Source organism: Sturnira hondurensis, unplaced genomic scaffold, assembly GCF_014824575.4.
Source record: "Sturnira hondurensis isolate 20B ecotype Veracruz unplaced genomic scaffold, ASM1482457v3 Scaffold0017436, whole genome shotgun sequence".
Taxonomy (NCBI): Eukaryota; Metazoa; Chordata; class Mammalia; order Chiroptera; family Phyllostomidae; genus Sturnira; species Sturnira hondurensis.
In genome coordinates, this window is record NW_028090067.1 from 19,546,590 (window position 1) to 19,563,668 (window position 17,079).

General features: G+C 55.7%; 1 protein-coding gene across 1 annotated transcript in view; it reads left to right on the forward strand.

The window, feature by feature from the left end:
- The window catches only part of SREBF2 (sterol regulatory element binding transcription factor 2), a 61,520-nt gene extending 46,577 nt beyond the window's left edge, over positions 1–14,943 (forward strand). Inside the window, exons 12-19 of the mRNA XM_037068004.1 lie at positions 2,771–2,939; positions 4,401–4,518; positions 5,475–5,584; positions 6,759–6,891; positions 9,611–9,779; positions 10,854–11,039; positions 12,783–12,894; positions 13,330–14,943. Coding sequence (XP_036923899.1) covers positions 2,771–2,939; positions 4,401–4,518; positions 5,475–5,584; positions 6,759–6,891; positions 9,611–9,779; positions 10,854–11,039; positions 12,783–12,894; positions 13,330–13,550 — 1,218 coding nt within the window. The 3' untranslated portion in view covers positions 13,551–14,943. The remainder of the gene's footprint in view (positions 1–2,770; positions 2,940–4,400; positions 4,519–5,474; positions 5,585–6,758; positions 6,892–9,610; positions 9,780–10,853; positions 11,040–12,782; positions 12,895–13,329) is intronic.
- The last annotated feature ends 2,136 nt before the right edge of the window (positions 14,944–17,079 follow it).

Genomic DNA, 17,079 nt, shown 5'->3' on the forward strand with positions numbered 1-17,079 from the left:
ATTAGAGAAACATATGAAGGCTAAACTAATTGAAATGAAGGGAGATGTCCAGGAAACCAATAGTGATGGAAAGGAAACTGGGACTCAAATCAATGGAATGGACCAGAAGGAAGAACGAAACAAACGACCAGAAAGGAATGAAGAAATGAGAATTCAAAAAAATGAGGAGAGGCTTAGGAACCTCCAGGACATCTTTAAACGTTCCAACATCCGGATTATAGGGGTACCAGAAGGGGGAAGGAAACAGCCACGAGTGGAAAATGTATTTGAACAAATAATAAAAGAGAACTTCCCCAGTCTGGCAAAGGAAATAGACTTCCAGGAAATCCAGGAAGCTCAGAGAGTGCCAAAGAAGTTGGACCCAAGGAGGAACACACCAAGGCACATCATAATTACATTAGCCAAGACTAAAATGAAGGAGAGAATCCTAGAAGCAGCAAGGGATAAGGGGACAGTCACCTACAAAGGAGTACCCATCAGACTGTCAGCGGATTTCTCAAAAGAGACCTTACAGGCAAGAAGGGGCTGGAAAGAAGTATTCCAAGTCATGAAATCCAAAGACCTACAGCCAAGATTGCTTTATCCAGCAAAACTTTCATTTAGAATGGAAGGACAGATAAAGTGCTTCTCAGATAAGGTCAAGTTCAAGGAGTTCATCATCACCAAGCCCTTATTATATGAAATGCTAAAGGGACTTATATAAGAAAAAGATGATGAAAAATATGAACAGTGAAAGGACAGCAAACGCACAGTTATTAACAACCACACCTAAAACAAAAGCAAATCAAGAGGACAGCTAGATCAGGAGTGGAACCATAGAAATGAAGAACACATGGAGGGTTAGAAACAGGGGGGTGGGAGGAGGAGAAGGGGGGAGAAGGCACAGAAAATAGCATAGAGGGTAGGTAGAAAATAGATAGGGGGGAGGGTGAGAATAGTGGGGGAAATATAGAATCTAAAGAACTTGAGACACGTGGTTATAAACTAAGGGGGGGAGAAGGATGGGGGAGGGAGTGTGCGGGTGGAGGGGAAAGAAGGGGGGGAATAGAGCAACTGTAATGGTATAATCAATAAAATATATTAAAAAAAAGAAAAAGAAAAATTTCCCCTTTCAATTTTGTGTATTATTTTTTAGTAGCTATTAAATTGTTGAGACATAATATCTGTTAAGATACTTGTAGTGCTTTGGGTGCGTTGGCACACTGAGAACTGGAAGGTCAGGGAGTGTGGAGTTCGGGCCTGCCCGGTGCGTGGCAGCCCTCGGGGTCTAAACCTGGAGTCTCCTGCCTCAGCCACTGGGTCTGCCAGTTAGCTGATGCATTATGGGGAGGGTCTCCTGGGCTGCAGGTCAGGTGGATTCTGGTGTCTGTGAAATTCTGGGGGTCATCATGGGGTGATAGTGCCAAGAACATTAAAAGAGCAACAGAAGTTATTTTCTCATTTTCCCTTCTAGCAGCCATACTATGGGTGACTATTTGTGGACTTATATTTCTTATTAATTCAAACCACTAAACTCAAACTTTTCCTGCCATACTCCCAACTGAGATTTGTTTATAACTGAGATTTTTCTTTTTCTTTTTAAAGAATGCAGCATAGAAATGTATTTTAACTTAGCGGTTTTCTAAATGGCTTCTCTGGGTTCCTCTTTCCGTACAGCCCAAACAGGCTCTGAGTCTGATTCCTTTGCTGGGTCACCTTCGGGCCGGGGTCCTCAGTTCCCCCTGGAGCGGCCATCAGGCAGGTGCTCCAGGGAGAGTTTGGGAGAGTTGGAGAGTTTCCAGCTCTTAGAGGCTCTCCGGCTCCAGGGGCCCTGGCGTTGCTGCCGGCCCACCCCAGCCTCTGCCTGGGCCTCGCCGCTGCTCCAAGCGCTGCCCTTGTGAGCTCCGTTCAGCATGTGCTCTCCTGAGGGTTGGGGGAGCTTTGCATTTGGGATCCCTTTGCATTTGCCCTGCAGGACCCTTTCGCAGGTATGCGGGCCAGCCAAGAGGAGGAAGGGCCACTAGGGCACTGGCCTGTGGTAAGAGGTTCGAGTGAAATGTCCCACCTGGCCCCGTGAGCACTGTGGTGATGTCAGTGTGTCTGGAGAGCAGTTTGGCCAGGTCGTTTCCGGACTCCCACAGAGAGAAGCAGCCCTCTCGGTCCATGTTCCTTGAGTGGCACTTTGGCGGTGCTATTTCTGATCCTGGCATTCAAGTCTCTCGCAGCTGTTATATTAGCTGATGGCTGCTTAGAGCCCAGGAAAGGTCAGAACCATCAGACTGAACCTCACATGGAGACAGCTCCCCTTGGGGTGGGGGCCAGGGTAGAAGTGACCATTCAGGATCCCTCCACTGGGCTTCTGAGCTCCCTGTGCCTTGTGCTCCTCCCCACATCCTTCTCTGCCCAACTCTTTCAAGTTGGCCTGTATCCGGTGGTTTTATATGTTAAAAAGCATGGATTTAGAATAAAGATGCCCTCAGTCAGAAAGTGTCAGAATTTCTGAAAATATGGATAGACAGCATTGTCCCTGTGGTTCTTGTTCCTGAAGCCCTGAATGCATGTTGTCCTGTGGGCAGAGGAGGGGCCTGGTGCTGGTTCTTGGAACTGCCTGGCAGAGCAGCTTTCAAAGTCTCTCTTAGCCTCTCTTCTCAGGCCGGTCACTGGGCTGCGTGCCCCGCTTTTAGTGGTGGCATTTACTTTTCGGCACATGAGGGTCCCGGCCCTCCCACTGATCTCCTGTCCCTAGCCTACTGCTACCCCAGGGTCACCTGTGGTCCTTGTCCTTCCACAGAGCTACTTCCTCAGTCGAGCCCAGAGTCTGTGTGGCCCCGAGCGCAGTGCTGTTCCTGACTCGCTGCGCTGGCTCTGCCACCCCCTTGGCCAGAAGTTTTTCATGGAGCGGACCTGGTCAGTGAAGTCGGCTGCCAAGGAGAGTCTGTACTGTGCCCAGAGGAACCCAGGTGAGAGTGCTTTCGTGGCCGTTGTGAATGGGGAGAGCCGCAGTCACCACCAGGACAGCAGGGTGACTATGCCCCGACCCGTGGAGACGCAGACATCTCAGTGTCTCCTGAAGCTCAGGGCTCCTGAGCCTGGTCAGCAGCTATGCTAGGTTTGTGGCTCAACTTCTGACGTTCAAAGCCTTACGATGGTCAGACTGTCCTCTCATCCTTGTTCTGGGTGCTTCGGAGAGACGAAGGATGTGTGGAGTTGCTCTTTGCTGGCCCGGGTCCCACTGGAAAGCAGACAGACATAAATAGGGAACAATAGGCGACAGGCGGTCATCAAGCACCCAGAGTGGTGGCAGGCATGGGGCTCCAGGCGCTGGAGGGGACGCTGGCTTGCCGTCCCTGGTATTTGATGGTGATTAGAGTCGACTCGCCCGACCTCGGGGTGGGTAGGGCTAGGCCGCTTGACTTGGACTTGAGTGGCCCAGTGGGCTTCCACTCCCTGTGTGCCGTTCCCCTCTGTGCTGCGGGTTGGGGCAGAGCGGGCACATTCCACAGGTGCAGCTGTGTGTGTCACACGTTTGGGGGATAGGGATGTCCATTATCCTTTTTGTAAAGATAACTTTATTGCTCAACATAAGAATGTTATATAGCACCAAAAAGTAAGGATGAAAGCGAAAGCCAACCTGCGTCTCTCAGCCCCTCCCACTGTTTGCTTTGTTCACACCTGGATGTTCACTGGCCTTCTTGCCTCTGGCAGGCTCTGGTTCTAGGCCTTGTCACCAGGGCGTGTTCGTAAGTTTCCTGCCTTCTCATTCTTGTCAAATTGAGGTCCACACCTGTGTGTGTGCAGGGAGGGAAGGGGCTGGTGACACCTGGCTTTGAGCCTGCCGGCAGGGGACCTAACTAATGACAGCCAGCTAGTGCAGGCATTGCAGGGACCCTTGTTTGTTGATCAGCTCAGCCAGACCATCACCGGCCACAAGTCCCATGACGAGACTTTGGAAAACAGGAGCAGAGTCTTTCTTGTCATGTCTGGGCAGCAACCACCTCCTTTTCCTCCTCAGCTGGCTGTCCTCCTGAGGCCCAGGGAGAACAGATAGCGTCTCTGAGACATGGGGGAGTCATCTGCCCTCCCATTTTCTGTTTTTTGACGAGGCTTACAGCCACCACCTTACAGCCCCCAGCCTTGATCGGAAGTGCTGAGCTCAGTGCAGAGACACTGCGTGCATGTACGCACTTACAACCTGTACACAGCCACGTGTAGTCTTGGGTTCCGCACTGTGAGGCTGGCCACTCTCCCCACCCCCACCCCCCTGCCAACCCCTTAACAAGGTAGTTCTGGGCTTTGGATGGGACTGTTCTATCCTGGGTTCCTCTTCCTGCCCTCTGTTCTCTGTGTAGAGACAAAATGGGCTCATAGGTAAAAGGCCGTGAAACCCATTTAACTCTTCCTCTGGTCTTCCTCTTCCTCAGCCGACCCTGTTGCCCAGGTCCACCAGGCCTTCTGCAAGAACCTGCTAGAACGAGCTGTGGAGTCCTTGGTGAAACCTCAGGCCAAGAAGAAGGCCGGAGACCAGGAAGAAGAGAGCTGGTAATGTCCCCAGAATGCCCCTGCCTTGGGACGCCCAGGAAGCTCCAGGGCACCTGTGAGGCCTGCGCTCCTTGAAGGAAACAGGCCCTAGGGTTGGGTCTCCAGGAAATGGAATGATTCCTTTGTGTTCATTCCTCCAGCTTGGCCTCTGCCCTTTTCTTCCAGACTGATTATGTCACTTTCCCAGCTTTTTTCCTTTTTACTCGTCCCTTCAGTGGAATCAGTTCCCAGAGCAGGTCAGGGATTTGATTTCTTTGGGGTGGTGAGGGATGGCCTATTAAAAGGACAGGATCAGAACATGGAGAGCTCAGTGAAGGTAGCCAACTCTGGCCTGGACGTCTTGGAGACCCAGACCTTTACTGAATGTGCCAACAATTATTATTCTTTTTTTTAAATTTATTTATTTATCTTTAGAGGGGAAAGGAGAGAGGGAGAGAAACATCAATGTATGGTTGCCTCTTGTGAGTCCCCTGCTGGGAACTGGCCTGCAACCCAGGCATGTGCCCTGACTGGGAACCGAATCACGATCCTCTGGTTCGCAGGCCTGTGCTCAATCCACTGAGCTACACCAGCCAGGGCCCAACAATGATTTTTTCACTGTTTTTCTTCACAGGGTAAGACCACTCTCATATGAGGCCCACATCCTGACTGGATGCACCTGAGAGGGAAGGGGAGGGCATTTGAGCTGGGCCTTGAGGGGAGGTGTCAGACTTGGGGACCAGGAATTGAGAGAGAGCCCAGCCCTCCTAGCAGCGGGGAGGGAAGAGTGTCAGCGACATGTGAAGAAGGAAGCCCTGTGAATGGCATGGGGGCAGAGCTCAGTGTGCCTGGCACGGTGGAGGAGGAGGGTCCAGAAACAGTCCCTGGTCTCAGAGCTGAACGACTGGACAGCCAGGCTACGAGTGTGGTCCTTGTGTGCATTTTGATGTAAGTGGGACTCTTCCTTTTCTTTCTAGTGAGTTCTCCAGTGCTCTGGAGTACCTGAAATTGCTTACTTCTTTTGTGGACTCTGTGGGGATTGTGAGCCCGCCCTTTTCCAGCAGCTCGGTGCTCAAGTCAGCCCTTGGTAAGCATCTTCCAAGGTGGCGCCTCAGGCCTCAGGTGCTAATCCCATCCTTTACAGCCCCTTGTCCCAGGGTCCCGGGCTGGTTGTGAGTTCGCTCTCGGGAATCCTCTGGATCTGAGGTTTGTATCCACACACCCTGCCCAAAGCCCTGACCCATAGTTCCCCCCTGCTGGGCAGCATTCTGGGGTCAGGAAATAACAGGTTCTCTTGGAAGTGGGATGAGCCAATGAATGTCTTTCTGGGGTCCTGGCTGGTAGGGCAGCTCAGCAACCTTCCCAGACACCCAGAGTGGGCAGCAAGTGGTGCAGCACCAGGGGCTGGTGGGAACTCACCTTTCTGACACGCAGTCCCCACCCCAGGCTGCCCTTGGGTCTAACACTCTGCTGGAAGGACCTGTCATCTGGGCATTTGTGCTGCTCCAGCTGCCCATGGCCCTGGGTGACATGTTGCAGTCTGCTGATTGAATTAGACCAGGACGTTCTTTGCTTTTGTCCCTAAAATGCCATCAGGATGATGACACATCAGCTACCATCTATTGTGCTTGTAAGGCTGCTAGGAGAAAGGGGGTGTCAAGCTCCCTTCTGGTCACTCTCCCTGAGAAGGGAAGGGTCCCAGAAAACCAACTGCCCCCTGGTGACCATTGACCTCGGGGCCTGTTGGTATTTCAGAGTTGAGAGCATGCTCTCAGCCCTTCTACTGTACACATCCATTCCCCCGCGTCTTGAGGGCTGGTATCATGAATTGACAGCTGAGGAAACTAACCCTGAGAGAAGAGAAGACTTAAAAGGTGCTAACGTGAGCCTGTTCCTGCAGAGAGTTTGGAAACACTGTCATGGCCATTGGGAATTCAGCTTATTTCCAGTCTTTTTTTTTTTTCCAGTCTTTTACTTAGAGATAACACTACATCTTTGTTAAACTTTTTTCTCCATTTTAGGCCAATTCCAGCTTATAGGTTGCCCAACATGAGATTACCAGGTTAATAGGAGTGTTAATAACATTTTTAAGGCTCTTAATACATATTGCCAAAAGGCGCTGGGATGCTTCCACCAGAAATGTGTGGACGGTGAAGACAGCACATGCCACATGGGGACTGACTGGGTGCAGCCAGCAGGCCAGGTGCCACAGGTCTGATTTCTGTGGGTGCTAGAGGGACGTGTGGTGCTTTTCCCCCCAGGTCCAGACGTCGTCTGTCGTTGGTGGACATCTGCGATCACTATGGCCATCAGCTGGCTCCAAGGAGATGATGTGGCTGTGCGCACTCATTTTACTGAAGTGGAGCGTATCCCCGAGGCCCTGGAAGTGACCGAGTGCGTAAGCCTCCTTGACCACTCACTTCTCTCCAGGGGGAGACCAAAGGCTGGGGGACCATCTGGGTGAAGGGTCAGGCAGCCTGGGGACCAAATGGTGGAGAGGGAGAGGGGGGACAGGGGCACTATGGAGAAATGGGGCTTGGTGAGCTCATTCACCTGTGCGTCGCCTCAGAGCCGGCAGTGCTGTTTCCAGGGCTCCTCCTCGGCCTCTGTAGAGCCTGGGCTGATGGAGGGTGGTGTGACTCCAGCATCCTCAGAAACTCATGCCAGAGCCAGGTGGTGTGGTGATGGCTCACGGCCAGCGCGGGGCGTCTGCGGGCCCGAGGGTCCTTCCCGCCTCCCTTTACCCCCACCAGCCCTGTCATTCAGAGGGCCTTCAGCATGGGCTAGGCCAGCATCTTTGACACCCTGCTTTGGGGACTCATGCCTGCGGGCATTTGGCCTGCTGACTGGTTGCTTCTTACTAGGTGTGACTGAGGGGAGGGGCACAAAGGCTCCATGAGGCCAGTCCTGGGGCCGAGGCTGTTGACAGCATTTCCCGCTAAGCAGACTCTTACCCAGGAGCACCGGAGGGGTCTGAGAAAAGGGGGTGTGAGCAGTTAAGAGGGTGTGTTCCCCCCCGCTCTCCCTAAAGGAGCCCTCATGCTCTTAATTTCACTTAAATAACCCATTTTCTTAACTTTTTAATTTTTAAAGATTTTATTTATTTTTAGAGAGGGAGGAAGTAGGAGAGAGGGGAAGAGAAACATCTCTGTGTAGTTGCCTTTCACGTACCCCCTACTGGGGGCCTGTCCTACAGCCCAGGCATGCACTCTGCCTGGGAATCGAACCAGTGACCCTTTGGTTCACAGGCCGGCACGAAATCCACTGAGCTACACCAGCCAGTGCTAAGTAACCCAATTTAAGCACCCTGACCAGTGAGCACCCACCCTGCACCGAGTTCTGTATTAGCACTTCAACCTGTGTGTCTTCCAGCCGGCACGCTGAGGCTTGGCAGGGAAACTGCCTGAAGTTGCCTCACTTCTAAGCAGCATAGCCCAGCGTGCAGCTAAGGCCCTTGGCAGGCATTCCTCCCCCAGCATTCAGACTTTCTGGGGTCCCTTCAGGGATACTGGAGCTGTGAAAACCCTCCGCCAGCCCAGCCTCCCTGTCCTCTTCTCAGTCTGCTCTGTGAAAAGTAGCTAAGTTTCTCCAGAGAGTTTAGTATCAGTTCCTGGGGGATGACCTCTTGGAAAGCAGGTGCAAATAATGGGCCAACACTGTTTGTGACCACAGACAGCAGCAAGTAGTGTCGTGGCCACTGGATAGACGAGGAAGCTGAGGCACAGATTGTTAGACTCGCCACCTTAGGTGGGTGGCTCCCTAGTGGCAGTCCTGACGGTTGAGCTCGGACCACTGATGCCTTGTGCACTCGCCACAGCTCCATTTACTCAGCAAACTCAGCTGAGGGCTACTTGGTGCTGACTCCATTCTAGGCTCAGGGAGGCAGCAGAGAGCCAGGTAGCAAGTCAGAGTCATAAGCAGGTAGGCAGTGACCTGTCCTACACAGGCACTCTTCTGTGGGGGCCGTTGCCATGGCTTCCCTGAAGCAGCCAGTGTGTCTCTTCACTGCGAGGGGTTCTGGGCCACAGGCAGATCATCCCCCGGGAGTCTGATGCAGGAGGGAGGCCCATAACCTAAGAGCTGCTGTCGGGGCAGTGGAGATGGGTTCAAAAGGCCTGACCCACTGAGCAGCCAGGGGAGGCTTGTAGGGACAGGAGGTGGAGCTAGCAGGAAGGAGAAGGCGGGCTGGAGGTGGAACAAGCTCAGACATGACTGGGAAAGGGTGAGAGAGGGTATTCCAGGTCAAGCCTCCCCTGTCAGCAGAGGGAAGGAGTGAGAAAGGGACAGATGCGCTCTGGTTGCCTGGAGCGGGGCCAGGGGCAGACGGGAGAAGGGCTACGGCTGGGCTGGGAAGGGCCACGATTGGCCCTGCAGTTTGACCTCCCCACTCCCCTCTCTTCTTCCTCTGCAGCCACACCGGGTACTGGGTATTTTCACACATGTCAGCCCCCCAGGGCCTTTGCACAGGCTGCTCCTCTGCCTGGGACCCTCCTCCCCGGAACTCACTCAGTTCACTCCCCTAGGTCCTTCAGGTCTCTGCTCAAATGTCATCTTTCCAGAGAGGACTGGAAAAGGTGACATTTCCTTGGCTGTTCTTCATCAGTGCCACCCTCTTCCTCTGAGTGACCTTCTTCGTGGCTCTTGCACTGCCCACCATTGTATATTCGGCATTTAACGTATTTATTGTCAGACTCCCCCGCTAGAGAGTGAGTGCTCGAAGGAAGTTCTAAAGGCATGGGGAGCCCACCCTCACTTGGGTCTGGCATTTCAGACCTAGAGCTGGGCGCTCAGAACCACCGTGGCAGCATTAGTTTTTTTATATATTTTTGTTTTTAAATCCTTACCTGAGGATATTTCTTATTACTGGTTTTAGGAGAGAGAGAGAAACATTGGTTGCCTCTCATATGCACCCTACTAACCGGGATCGAACCCACAGCCTTTTGGTGTATGGGACAATACTCCAACCATCTGAGCCACCCAGTCAGGGCTATGGCAGCATTTGAGTCAACAGACCCACATGTCCTGGCAGTTTGGGGTGTGGTGGTTACCTGTTCAGGTTGCTCCTCATGTTACCCAGGTGACTCGTGCTGACCGCCTCCCTCCCACTACCCAGGAGCCCCCTCGTGAAGGCCGTCCTCCACACCTGCAGAGCCATGCATGCCTCGCTCCCCGGGAAGGCAGATGGGCAGCAGAGTTGCTTCTGCCACTGTGAGAGGGCCAGCAGTCACCTGTGGAGCAGCCTCAACGTCAGCGGGGCCACTTGCGACCCCACCCTCAACCACGTGAGTTGGGGCTTATCTGGCCCCTCCGGGAGGTGCCCAGCTCTGGTGGGTAAAAATACTTTGACCTGCCTTGAGCTGACCTGGCCTGTGAGGCTGTCCAAGAGCCAGAGCCCAAGCAAGCGGCCCCTTCTCCCAAAATGTAGTCTGTGGGCCCAGGTGGGTTCCCTCTTCAGTCCTGGGGGCAAACACGTTCCACCTGCACCTGAGTCCCAGATTCAGCTCTGCATTTGCTCCAGGCAGCTTGCACAACCCCGTGGAGCTGACAGGCCAGCCTCAGAGTGGGCCCCACCCCTCACGCACACACACCCTCAGCGGACCGGCTGCATCCTCGTGGCGGGCAGCTGTGGTGCATTGTAGTTGCATTGCATGTTCTGGCGGTACCCGTGCAATGTTTCCACAGTGCATCACAGAGGCCTGCCCGGCCTCGAGACTCCCCACCCTGGCCTTGTGAGAGGACTCTGTTGGGTCCCGGAAGCAGCCCCCCAGGAGAGGGGAGGGTGGAGCGCACACAGTTGGAAGTGCAGTATTGTCTGTTCACCCCAGGGGAGCAGGGCTTTGCTCCGGAAGGGGAGGTACAGGTATTTCCTGGAGGGTCAGACTCTCTGAGCCCCTCACTGGTCTGTGGTGGCCAGGCTGGCACTTCTGGTTAGAGGTAGCCAGTGCCCCAGGACACTGGGGTGAGCCCGAACAGCAGGCCAGGCCAGCCCCACAGGACTGGCAGTGTGCAGAATGGGCCCAAGACCAAAGGCCTGTGGGGGAGCCACACTCCATTTGTGCCTCTCCTTTGTTGATGTTTGGGACAGAACCAGCTCAATTTGGGGAACAAGAGAGAGGCTTCGAGCACCCTTGGGACCGAGTTCCTGGGTGGTGGCTATGTGTGGGACAGTGGGCCCAGAAGAGGGAGACCCCATCCAGCCTCATGGCTCTCAGAATCTGCCCCACCCAAAGGTGCTCCCCAATGCTCACCTCTCCGGAGTACCAGGGTTTGTTTTTGGCAGGGCGGCTTCGTCCTGGAGCTGCTGGGACCCCTGCCCCAGCACTCAGCCTGTCTCCTCCCCTATGGCCCGCCCACAGGTGGTCCAGCTGTTGACCTCTGATCTGCTACTGTCGCTGCGGACGGCACTCTGGCAAAAGCAGGCAGGAGCCAGCCAGGCCTTGGGAGAGACCTACCATGCATCAGGTGCTGAGCTGGCTGGCTTCCAGCGGGACCTAGGCAGCCTGCGCAGGCTGGCACACAGCTTCTGCCCAGCCTACCGCAAGGTGAGATGCAGCTACCTGGTGAGGGAAGGCAGGCTAGGGGTCCCCAGGGCCCAGCACAGTACCAGCATGGGGTCGAGGAGTTGGTCTGCAGAGGTCACCCAGCTGACCTGGCACACACTGGTTGTGTGCTGTGTATCCTTTTGTTCGGCTCCTGCAAGTTGAGTACGGACAGCGTGCCTGGCCCCAGAGTGCGGGGTGAGCAGGCCACGCCACATGGGCCCTCAGACTGAGAGGCCGGCACCTCACAGTTAAAGGCTGGGGTAGAAAGGGCTCCGGCCCCTCCAGAGCGCTGGGAAGGACACAGAGAAACTCCGCTGGCTTTCATAGCTGGCCTCAGAGACTGAATGTCCTTAGGACTGCGTCCAGCCCTTCCTAGCCACTGGGAGCTTGTGGTTTGCTGCCCCCATCTGTCCACGTAACAGCCCCTTGGCCGTGACTGCAGAGTCTGAGATAGGTCTCCAAGGGCAGTTGTAAAATTGGGCTTACTGCACTGAAATCATTTTCTTGTTTGTTTGTTTGTTTGTTTGTTTGTTTTACTGCTGGTTAGAGTAATGTGGTCTACATGTTTTTGCCCACATTATCTTCACAAACTTCAAGTGAGGAGGCCAGAGTGTCAGTGAGGGGGAAAGGCGCGAAAAAGGGAAGGGGCTCCCAGTGAGGCTGCTCTCACCCAAGGTCCAGTAGGACCTTCAGAGCTACACTGTGACCACCGTGTTCAGCGAGCCAGGACAAACACAGCAGACAAAACAGAGTCGCCAGAGAGCCACCCCTACCGGAAACAGGAAGTGTGCCCCACGGTTCGGCAGCCCTTCTGTCTACTCAGGGCAGAGCTGGCCAGGAGGCCTCCCTTGTGGCAGCATTTCCACCCCACCCCAACCCTGCTAGAATCCTCCAGCGGCTCCCCCATTGCTTTAAGGGCACGCTCAAGACCCTCCCCACCACTGGCCTGCAGACCGAGAGGTCACAGGTTCAATTCCCAGTCGGGATACATACCTGGGTTGGGTGTTCGAGAGGCATCTGATCAGTGTGTCTCCCTCAAGTTGATGTTTCTCTCCCACTTTTTCTCCCTCCCTTTTCTATCTGTAAATAAATAAAATCTTTAAAAGAAAAAAGCATCCCCTCTCTCAGATATTGAGGCATGAAAGAACCTTGAGATTTTAAGAAATTAAGAGGCCTAGGCTTGGCCCTTCGTCCCGACTCATGGCTTGTGTTTCCAGAAGAGCTGCAGACTTTCACCCAGGAACCTTCTGGACGCTACTTCTTTCTGAAGAAGCAGAAGGAAACAGGACCCTGGGCCTCCTTGGCACCATCCGAGCTATCCCGCCCCCAGCACTGCCCCTGTCCCCAGCTCTCATTCCTCCTATTTTCAACATGGAGGCGGCCTCCAAGTATTTGAGGCTTCTTCACCCCAGTTACTTGTCTTCCAAGACCCGAAGGCATGGCTGCACTGTCTTCGTCACTCCCAGCCCTTTGCCTCTTCCGCCCTCATTGTCCCACTGTTGCCCCTGCCAGCTGGCCTGTGCTGTGTTCCTTGTTGCTGCCATTCCTCCACATTTCTGGCTTGTATGGGGTCAGAGCAAGGACAGCAGAGGTTGCTTTCAAGGGGTGAGTAGGGCAAGGTAGTGTTGAGAGAAGGGGTGTCGTCAGGTGGCAGGCGATGCTGCAGGGAATGGCACCGGTACATCTGGGGCACAGACTGGAGAAGACCCAGGGCTTCACTGTGCTGCCCCTGTGCCTCCCCAGGTGTTCCTGCATGAAGCCACGGTGCGCCTGATGGCAGGAGCCAGCCCCACCCGCACCCACCAGCTGCTGGAGCACAGCCTGCGGCGGCGCACGGCTCAGAGCACCAAGCACGGTGAGTCCCCCAACGGCTGGTGCAGGCCCTGCCGGAGCAGGGGAGGCACTCGGCCAAGTTCTCGGGGGTGGGGTGAGTGAGAGAAGCCCAGGGCTTGCCTTGGTGTATTGCCTGGGAGAGTCTGTGAAAGTGGGGGGGGCCTTATTGTGGGCCCAGCCACAGGGTGGGGAGGGGAGGGCTGGAGATGTTGCCCCAGTGCAGAAGCCAGACTGGCAGCATGGGCCCCTTCTCACTGCGCCACATGGTGACAGCCATGTGATGCCAGCCAGGTTCATCTCACCCTGTCCGTGAAGGGAGGGAGGGCGCTGGAACCCACCTCCCTGGGCAGGCGTGAGGACTGAGTAACCGGGTCCGCATCGAGCCCCGGGAGTAGGACCTGCGTTCTAGGTGGCTCCCAGCAAGTGGTTCCTACACCTGCCTCCTCCATTCCCACAGGAGAGGTGGACGCCTGGCCCGGCCAGCGAGAGCGGGCCACAGCCATCCTGCTGGCCTGCCGGCACCTGCCCCTCTCCTTCCTCTCCTCCCCGGGCCAGCGGGCAGTGCTGCTGGCTGAGGCAGCTCGCACCCTGGAGAAGGTGGGCGACCGACGCTCCTGCAGCGACTGCCAGCAGATGATTGTCAAGCTGGGGGGCGGCACCGCCATCGCTGCCTCCTGACCACGGGGCCCTGCCTGCCTCTGCCTGCCTCTGCCGTATCTTTCCCTTTGTCCCTGTCTCTCCTTTTGTCTTTCCGTCTCTCCCTCCTCTCACTGTCTCTGTGTCTCTCTCCCTCCTTCCTCCGGAGCTGGGGGATGAGCCTTAGCTTCCGAGGTGTCAACTGTCAAGGCTCATGGACCACTTTAGACCAGTGGGCCCATGGGCTGCGGGGAGATGCCAAAGGTCCAGGGCCGAGCAGAGCAGAATTGGGGGTACCCTGATTTGAGAGCAGCAGGGGGATCCTGCTCCCGGGCTGCCCAGCCCATCTCCAGCCTTCTTCCCAAGATTCTTTCTTTGTATGTCTCTTCCCCCCTTTCCTGCTTCCTTGTTTTTTATCAGGCTGTCCCTCTGGGGACATGAGTTTCTGGGCACCAGAGCACTTCACCTTTGGTGCTGTGCCCAGCATGCCCTCTCCCCTTTTTATATGAATGTTTTTATATCAGTGTGCTTGGGTTTGCCGTGGTGCAGGACGAAGTTGCTGTGGCATTTTTATTTCCCTCCCTGGGTCTGCATCCCCTCCCCTGGGCCCGACAAAGCCAGTTCCTTGTTTTTTCTTTACCGCACAGGACAGCCAGGGAAGTGGGGAGCCACCGGAGAGGTGGCAGGGGGACGGGGGGACGGGGCGAACCTGGGAATGGATGAAATAACGTCGGCATTACTTTTTAACTTTTTAAAAAATAAATGGTATCTTATTTAATTGTCCTGTTCCTTCCCACTCCCCCAATCCCTGGGGTGTCAGCCCAAGCTCAGGGTAGGCCCAGGGACTGGGAGAGATGAAGCCACCCACTGGGACTGAGGACTGTGTCCTTCAGCACGGGTTCTCAGTTCCCTCCCACCCGACTCCTACCTCCATGGTCCGTTTTTATCCCTAATTCTTGATCTGAAAATAAGCCAGGGTGGTGGGGACCGGAGCCCCAGTGACAAGCCCCTTTTTGGGATGGGCACTAGGAATGGGGCCCCTGCCTTGATAGAAGTCCTGAGGGGAAAAGTGGTCCCACTTTTGGATTCCCTGGCCTGGTGCCTCCTCTGAGGCTGTTTCTTCAGAGCCCGAGGGCTGCTTGGGGCAGAGAGTAGGTAGGGGCTGCCCTGACCGAGTGGGGCAGCTTGGACCACGCCCACTTTCTTTCCCCAGCCTTGACCTCCTCCCCCCACTAATTTATGGCCCCTGGCCACAGGGCGAGCCAGCCCTTGTGTTGTGTAGATACTGTGCCTTTTCTTATTATCGTTTCAGGGTGGGGGGAATGGCTTTTCACTGAAAAGGGGGATGCACCTATGGCAGCCTTGATGTGCAATCAGTCATAACCATGTCCTGGATGGAGGTTATTCAATAAACACAGATTGGTGCCACCCTGCATGAAGTGTGAGAGGTCTGTAGTGTGACCGCTGTGGTGACTAGCTGAGTGGCTGCATGGCTTGGCCTCCAGTGGGCCAGGGACTGAGGACAGGGCTTCCCTCTATGTCACTTGGAGCTTCCTCGCACCCCCCACCCCACTACCCCCATGCACCTGGCCCCTTCCTTCTGGCACCAGCTGCCAGGCCCACACCCAGGGCTGGGACAGAGCCCAGGGTAAAGGGGTGGTACTGCTCCATCGGTGGTCACGCAGCCAGGACAGAGCTGGCAGCAAGCAGTGCTTTCGGATTTGGGGTGCTAAGCCCTCTGTGTTCACCCCTCTGAGATGCCACTCTCCCTTACTGGGTGGGCCACCTCTCAGTTTCCCCATCCTCCCTAGAGGCAGTGAGCCTCTGAGGAGACGCGCTGGCCCTCAAGTCGCATCCAAGTCCAGCGCCTGTACAGCCCAGCTGGGTCACCTTAGGCAGGACATTGCTCAGCCTCTACTTCCACATGCGCAGAATGGGGGTGACAGCCCCTGCCTTTGGCTGCAGCCCCCTCAGGTTTGTTGGCTGACTTGAACATGCCAGTTTACATTAAGTGCCTGTGAGGTTGTGAGGGGCCAGACAGACCGCAGAGGGCAGTGGGGAGGGAAGCGTGCTGGGTCAAGTGGAGGTGGAGCCTGGGTACTGACGTTTATGGTAACCCAGCCTGGCTGAGAAATGGGCCCCGTCCACTCAGCTGTCTCAGCCACTGCCTTCCCTGAAGGGCAGTCACAGCAAGCCACTGTCCCGAAGGCAAGCGCAGCCCAGAGAGTAGAGGCCCAACTGTAGCTGGTCCCCGTGCAGTTTCTGGTCACAGTCATGCCCCCACCCAAACCTGACCCCGTGGAGTGGAGAGCCAGGGCCTTAGTCACCAGGGTGGGTGATCGTGGGTGTCAGTGTGCCCAGGAACCGGATCCTCTTTTTGAGTCTGGGCTGGCTGCAGGACTGGGTACCCACCCCATTGTGGGTTGAGGGCATGAGGTTGTCTTCCCAGTACACCACTGGGGCCCTCACTGCAGGCTCTGGGCTCCGCTGTCCTGGGGCTCCTGGGCTTTGGTTTCAACAGCCTGTAGAGACCAGGGTGGGGGGGTGTGGTGTGAAGAGCTGGTGGGTTTGGGTGCCTCGGGAAACCTGAGACTGCCCCTGGAAGCAGGGGCTGCTCCCTGCCAACAAAGATGCCCATAGCCTCTCCCCCTCCCCCTCCTCTGGCTGCCCCCTGCCTGCCATTCCACAGGGCCACAGTGGCAGCAGAACATGGAAGGGTCCTAAACTGGAGTCAGCTGGGTGATCTTGGCAAGTTACTGAGGTTCAAAGCCTCGGTTTTCCTCATCTCTAAAGTGACATTCCCATGGGGTCTCTGTGAGGCTTAAATGAAAGAAACAGCAACAAACGGGGCCATCGCCTAGGGTACGAGAGGGGAAAAGGCCCACCTGGCGGGCTTTGTTGAGGTCACATGATGAGGGTCACAGCCCAGCCCTCAACCCCCCCAGCAGTACCTGTCACAGAAGATTGGTGCACTCGGGCTGCTGGCTCTGCCCTGGGCTGCAGCCAGGCACCCAAAGCCAGCCCAGGAGAGCTGGATGCGCACACGTGTGGGGTGAGCACCCATGTGGCGGTGCTGCCAAGGCTCTGGATTCGGTATCTCCAGTCCCCTTTCCCTCCACAGCCGCTACTGCAGGGAGGCCCGGCCATCCTGAGCACCAGCTGTCCACCGGGCCCACTGCCCACACCCATTAGGGGGGTGGCTCTGGGCCAAGCTAACCAAGTGGCCTGCAGTCCAGGGGCCGGCCCAACGCCAAACTGTGTCAATGAGGAGGCTCCGCCAACTCAAACTGCAGAGGGGGGTGGTCCTCTGGAGGGGTGCTCACCGCCAGTCAGGGGATGGCCCCTCTACTCTCTCACCTGTGCACAAGCCTCAAGATGGCTAGGACCTAACTGCCCCTCCCGCAGGTCCACTGGTGTGGACATTAAGCTTGGCATTCAACCCTGACCACCCCTTCAGCCACCACTTCCCAGCTCCTGGAACACACCCCATAGCTCTCAAGAACAGTCCTCTGCTCGTGCACATGCTGTGCCCTCTGTCCGTCTGTCAATGACCAATGCCCCCGCCGTCAGC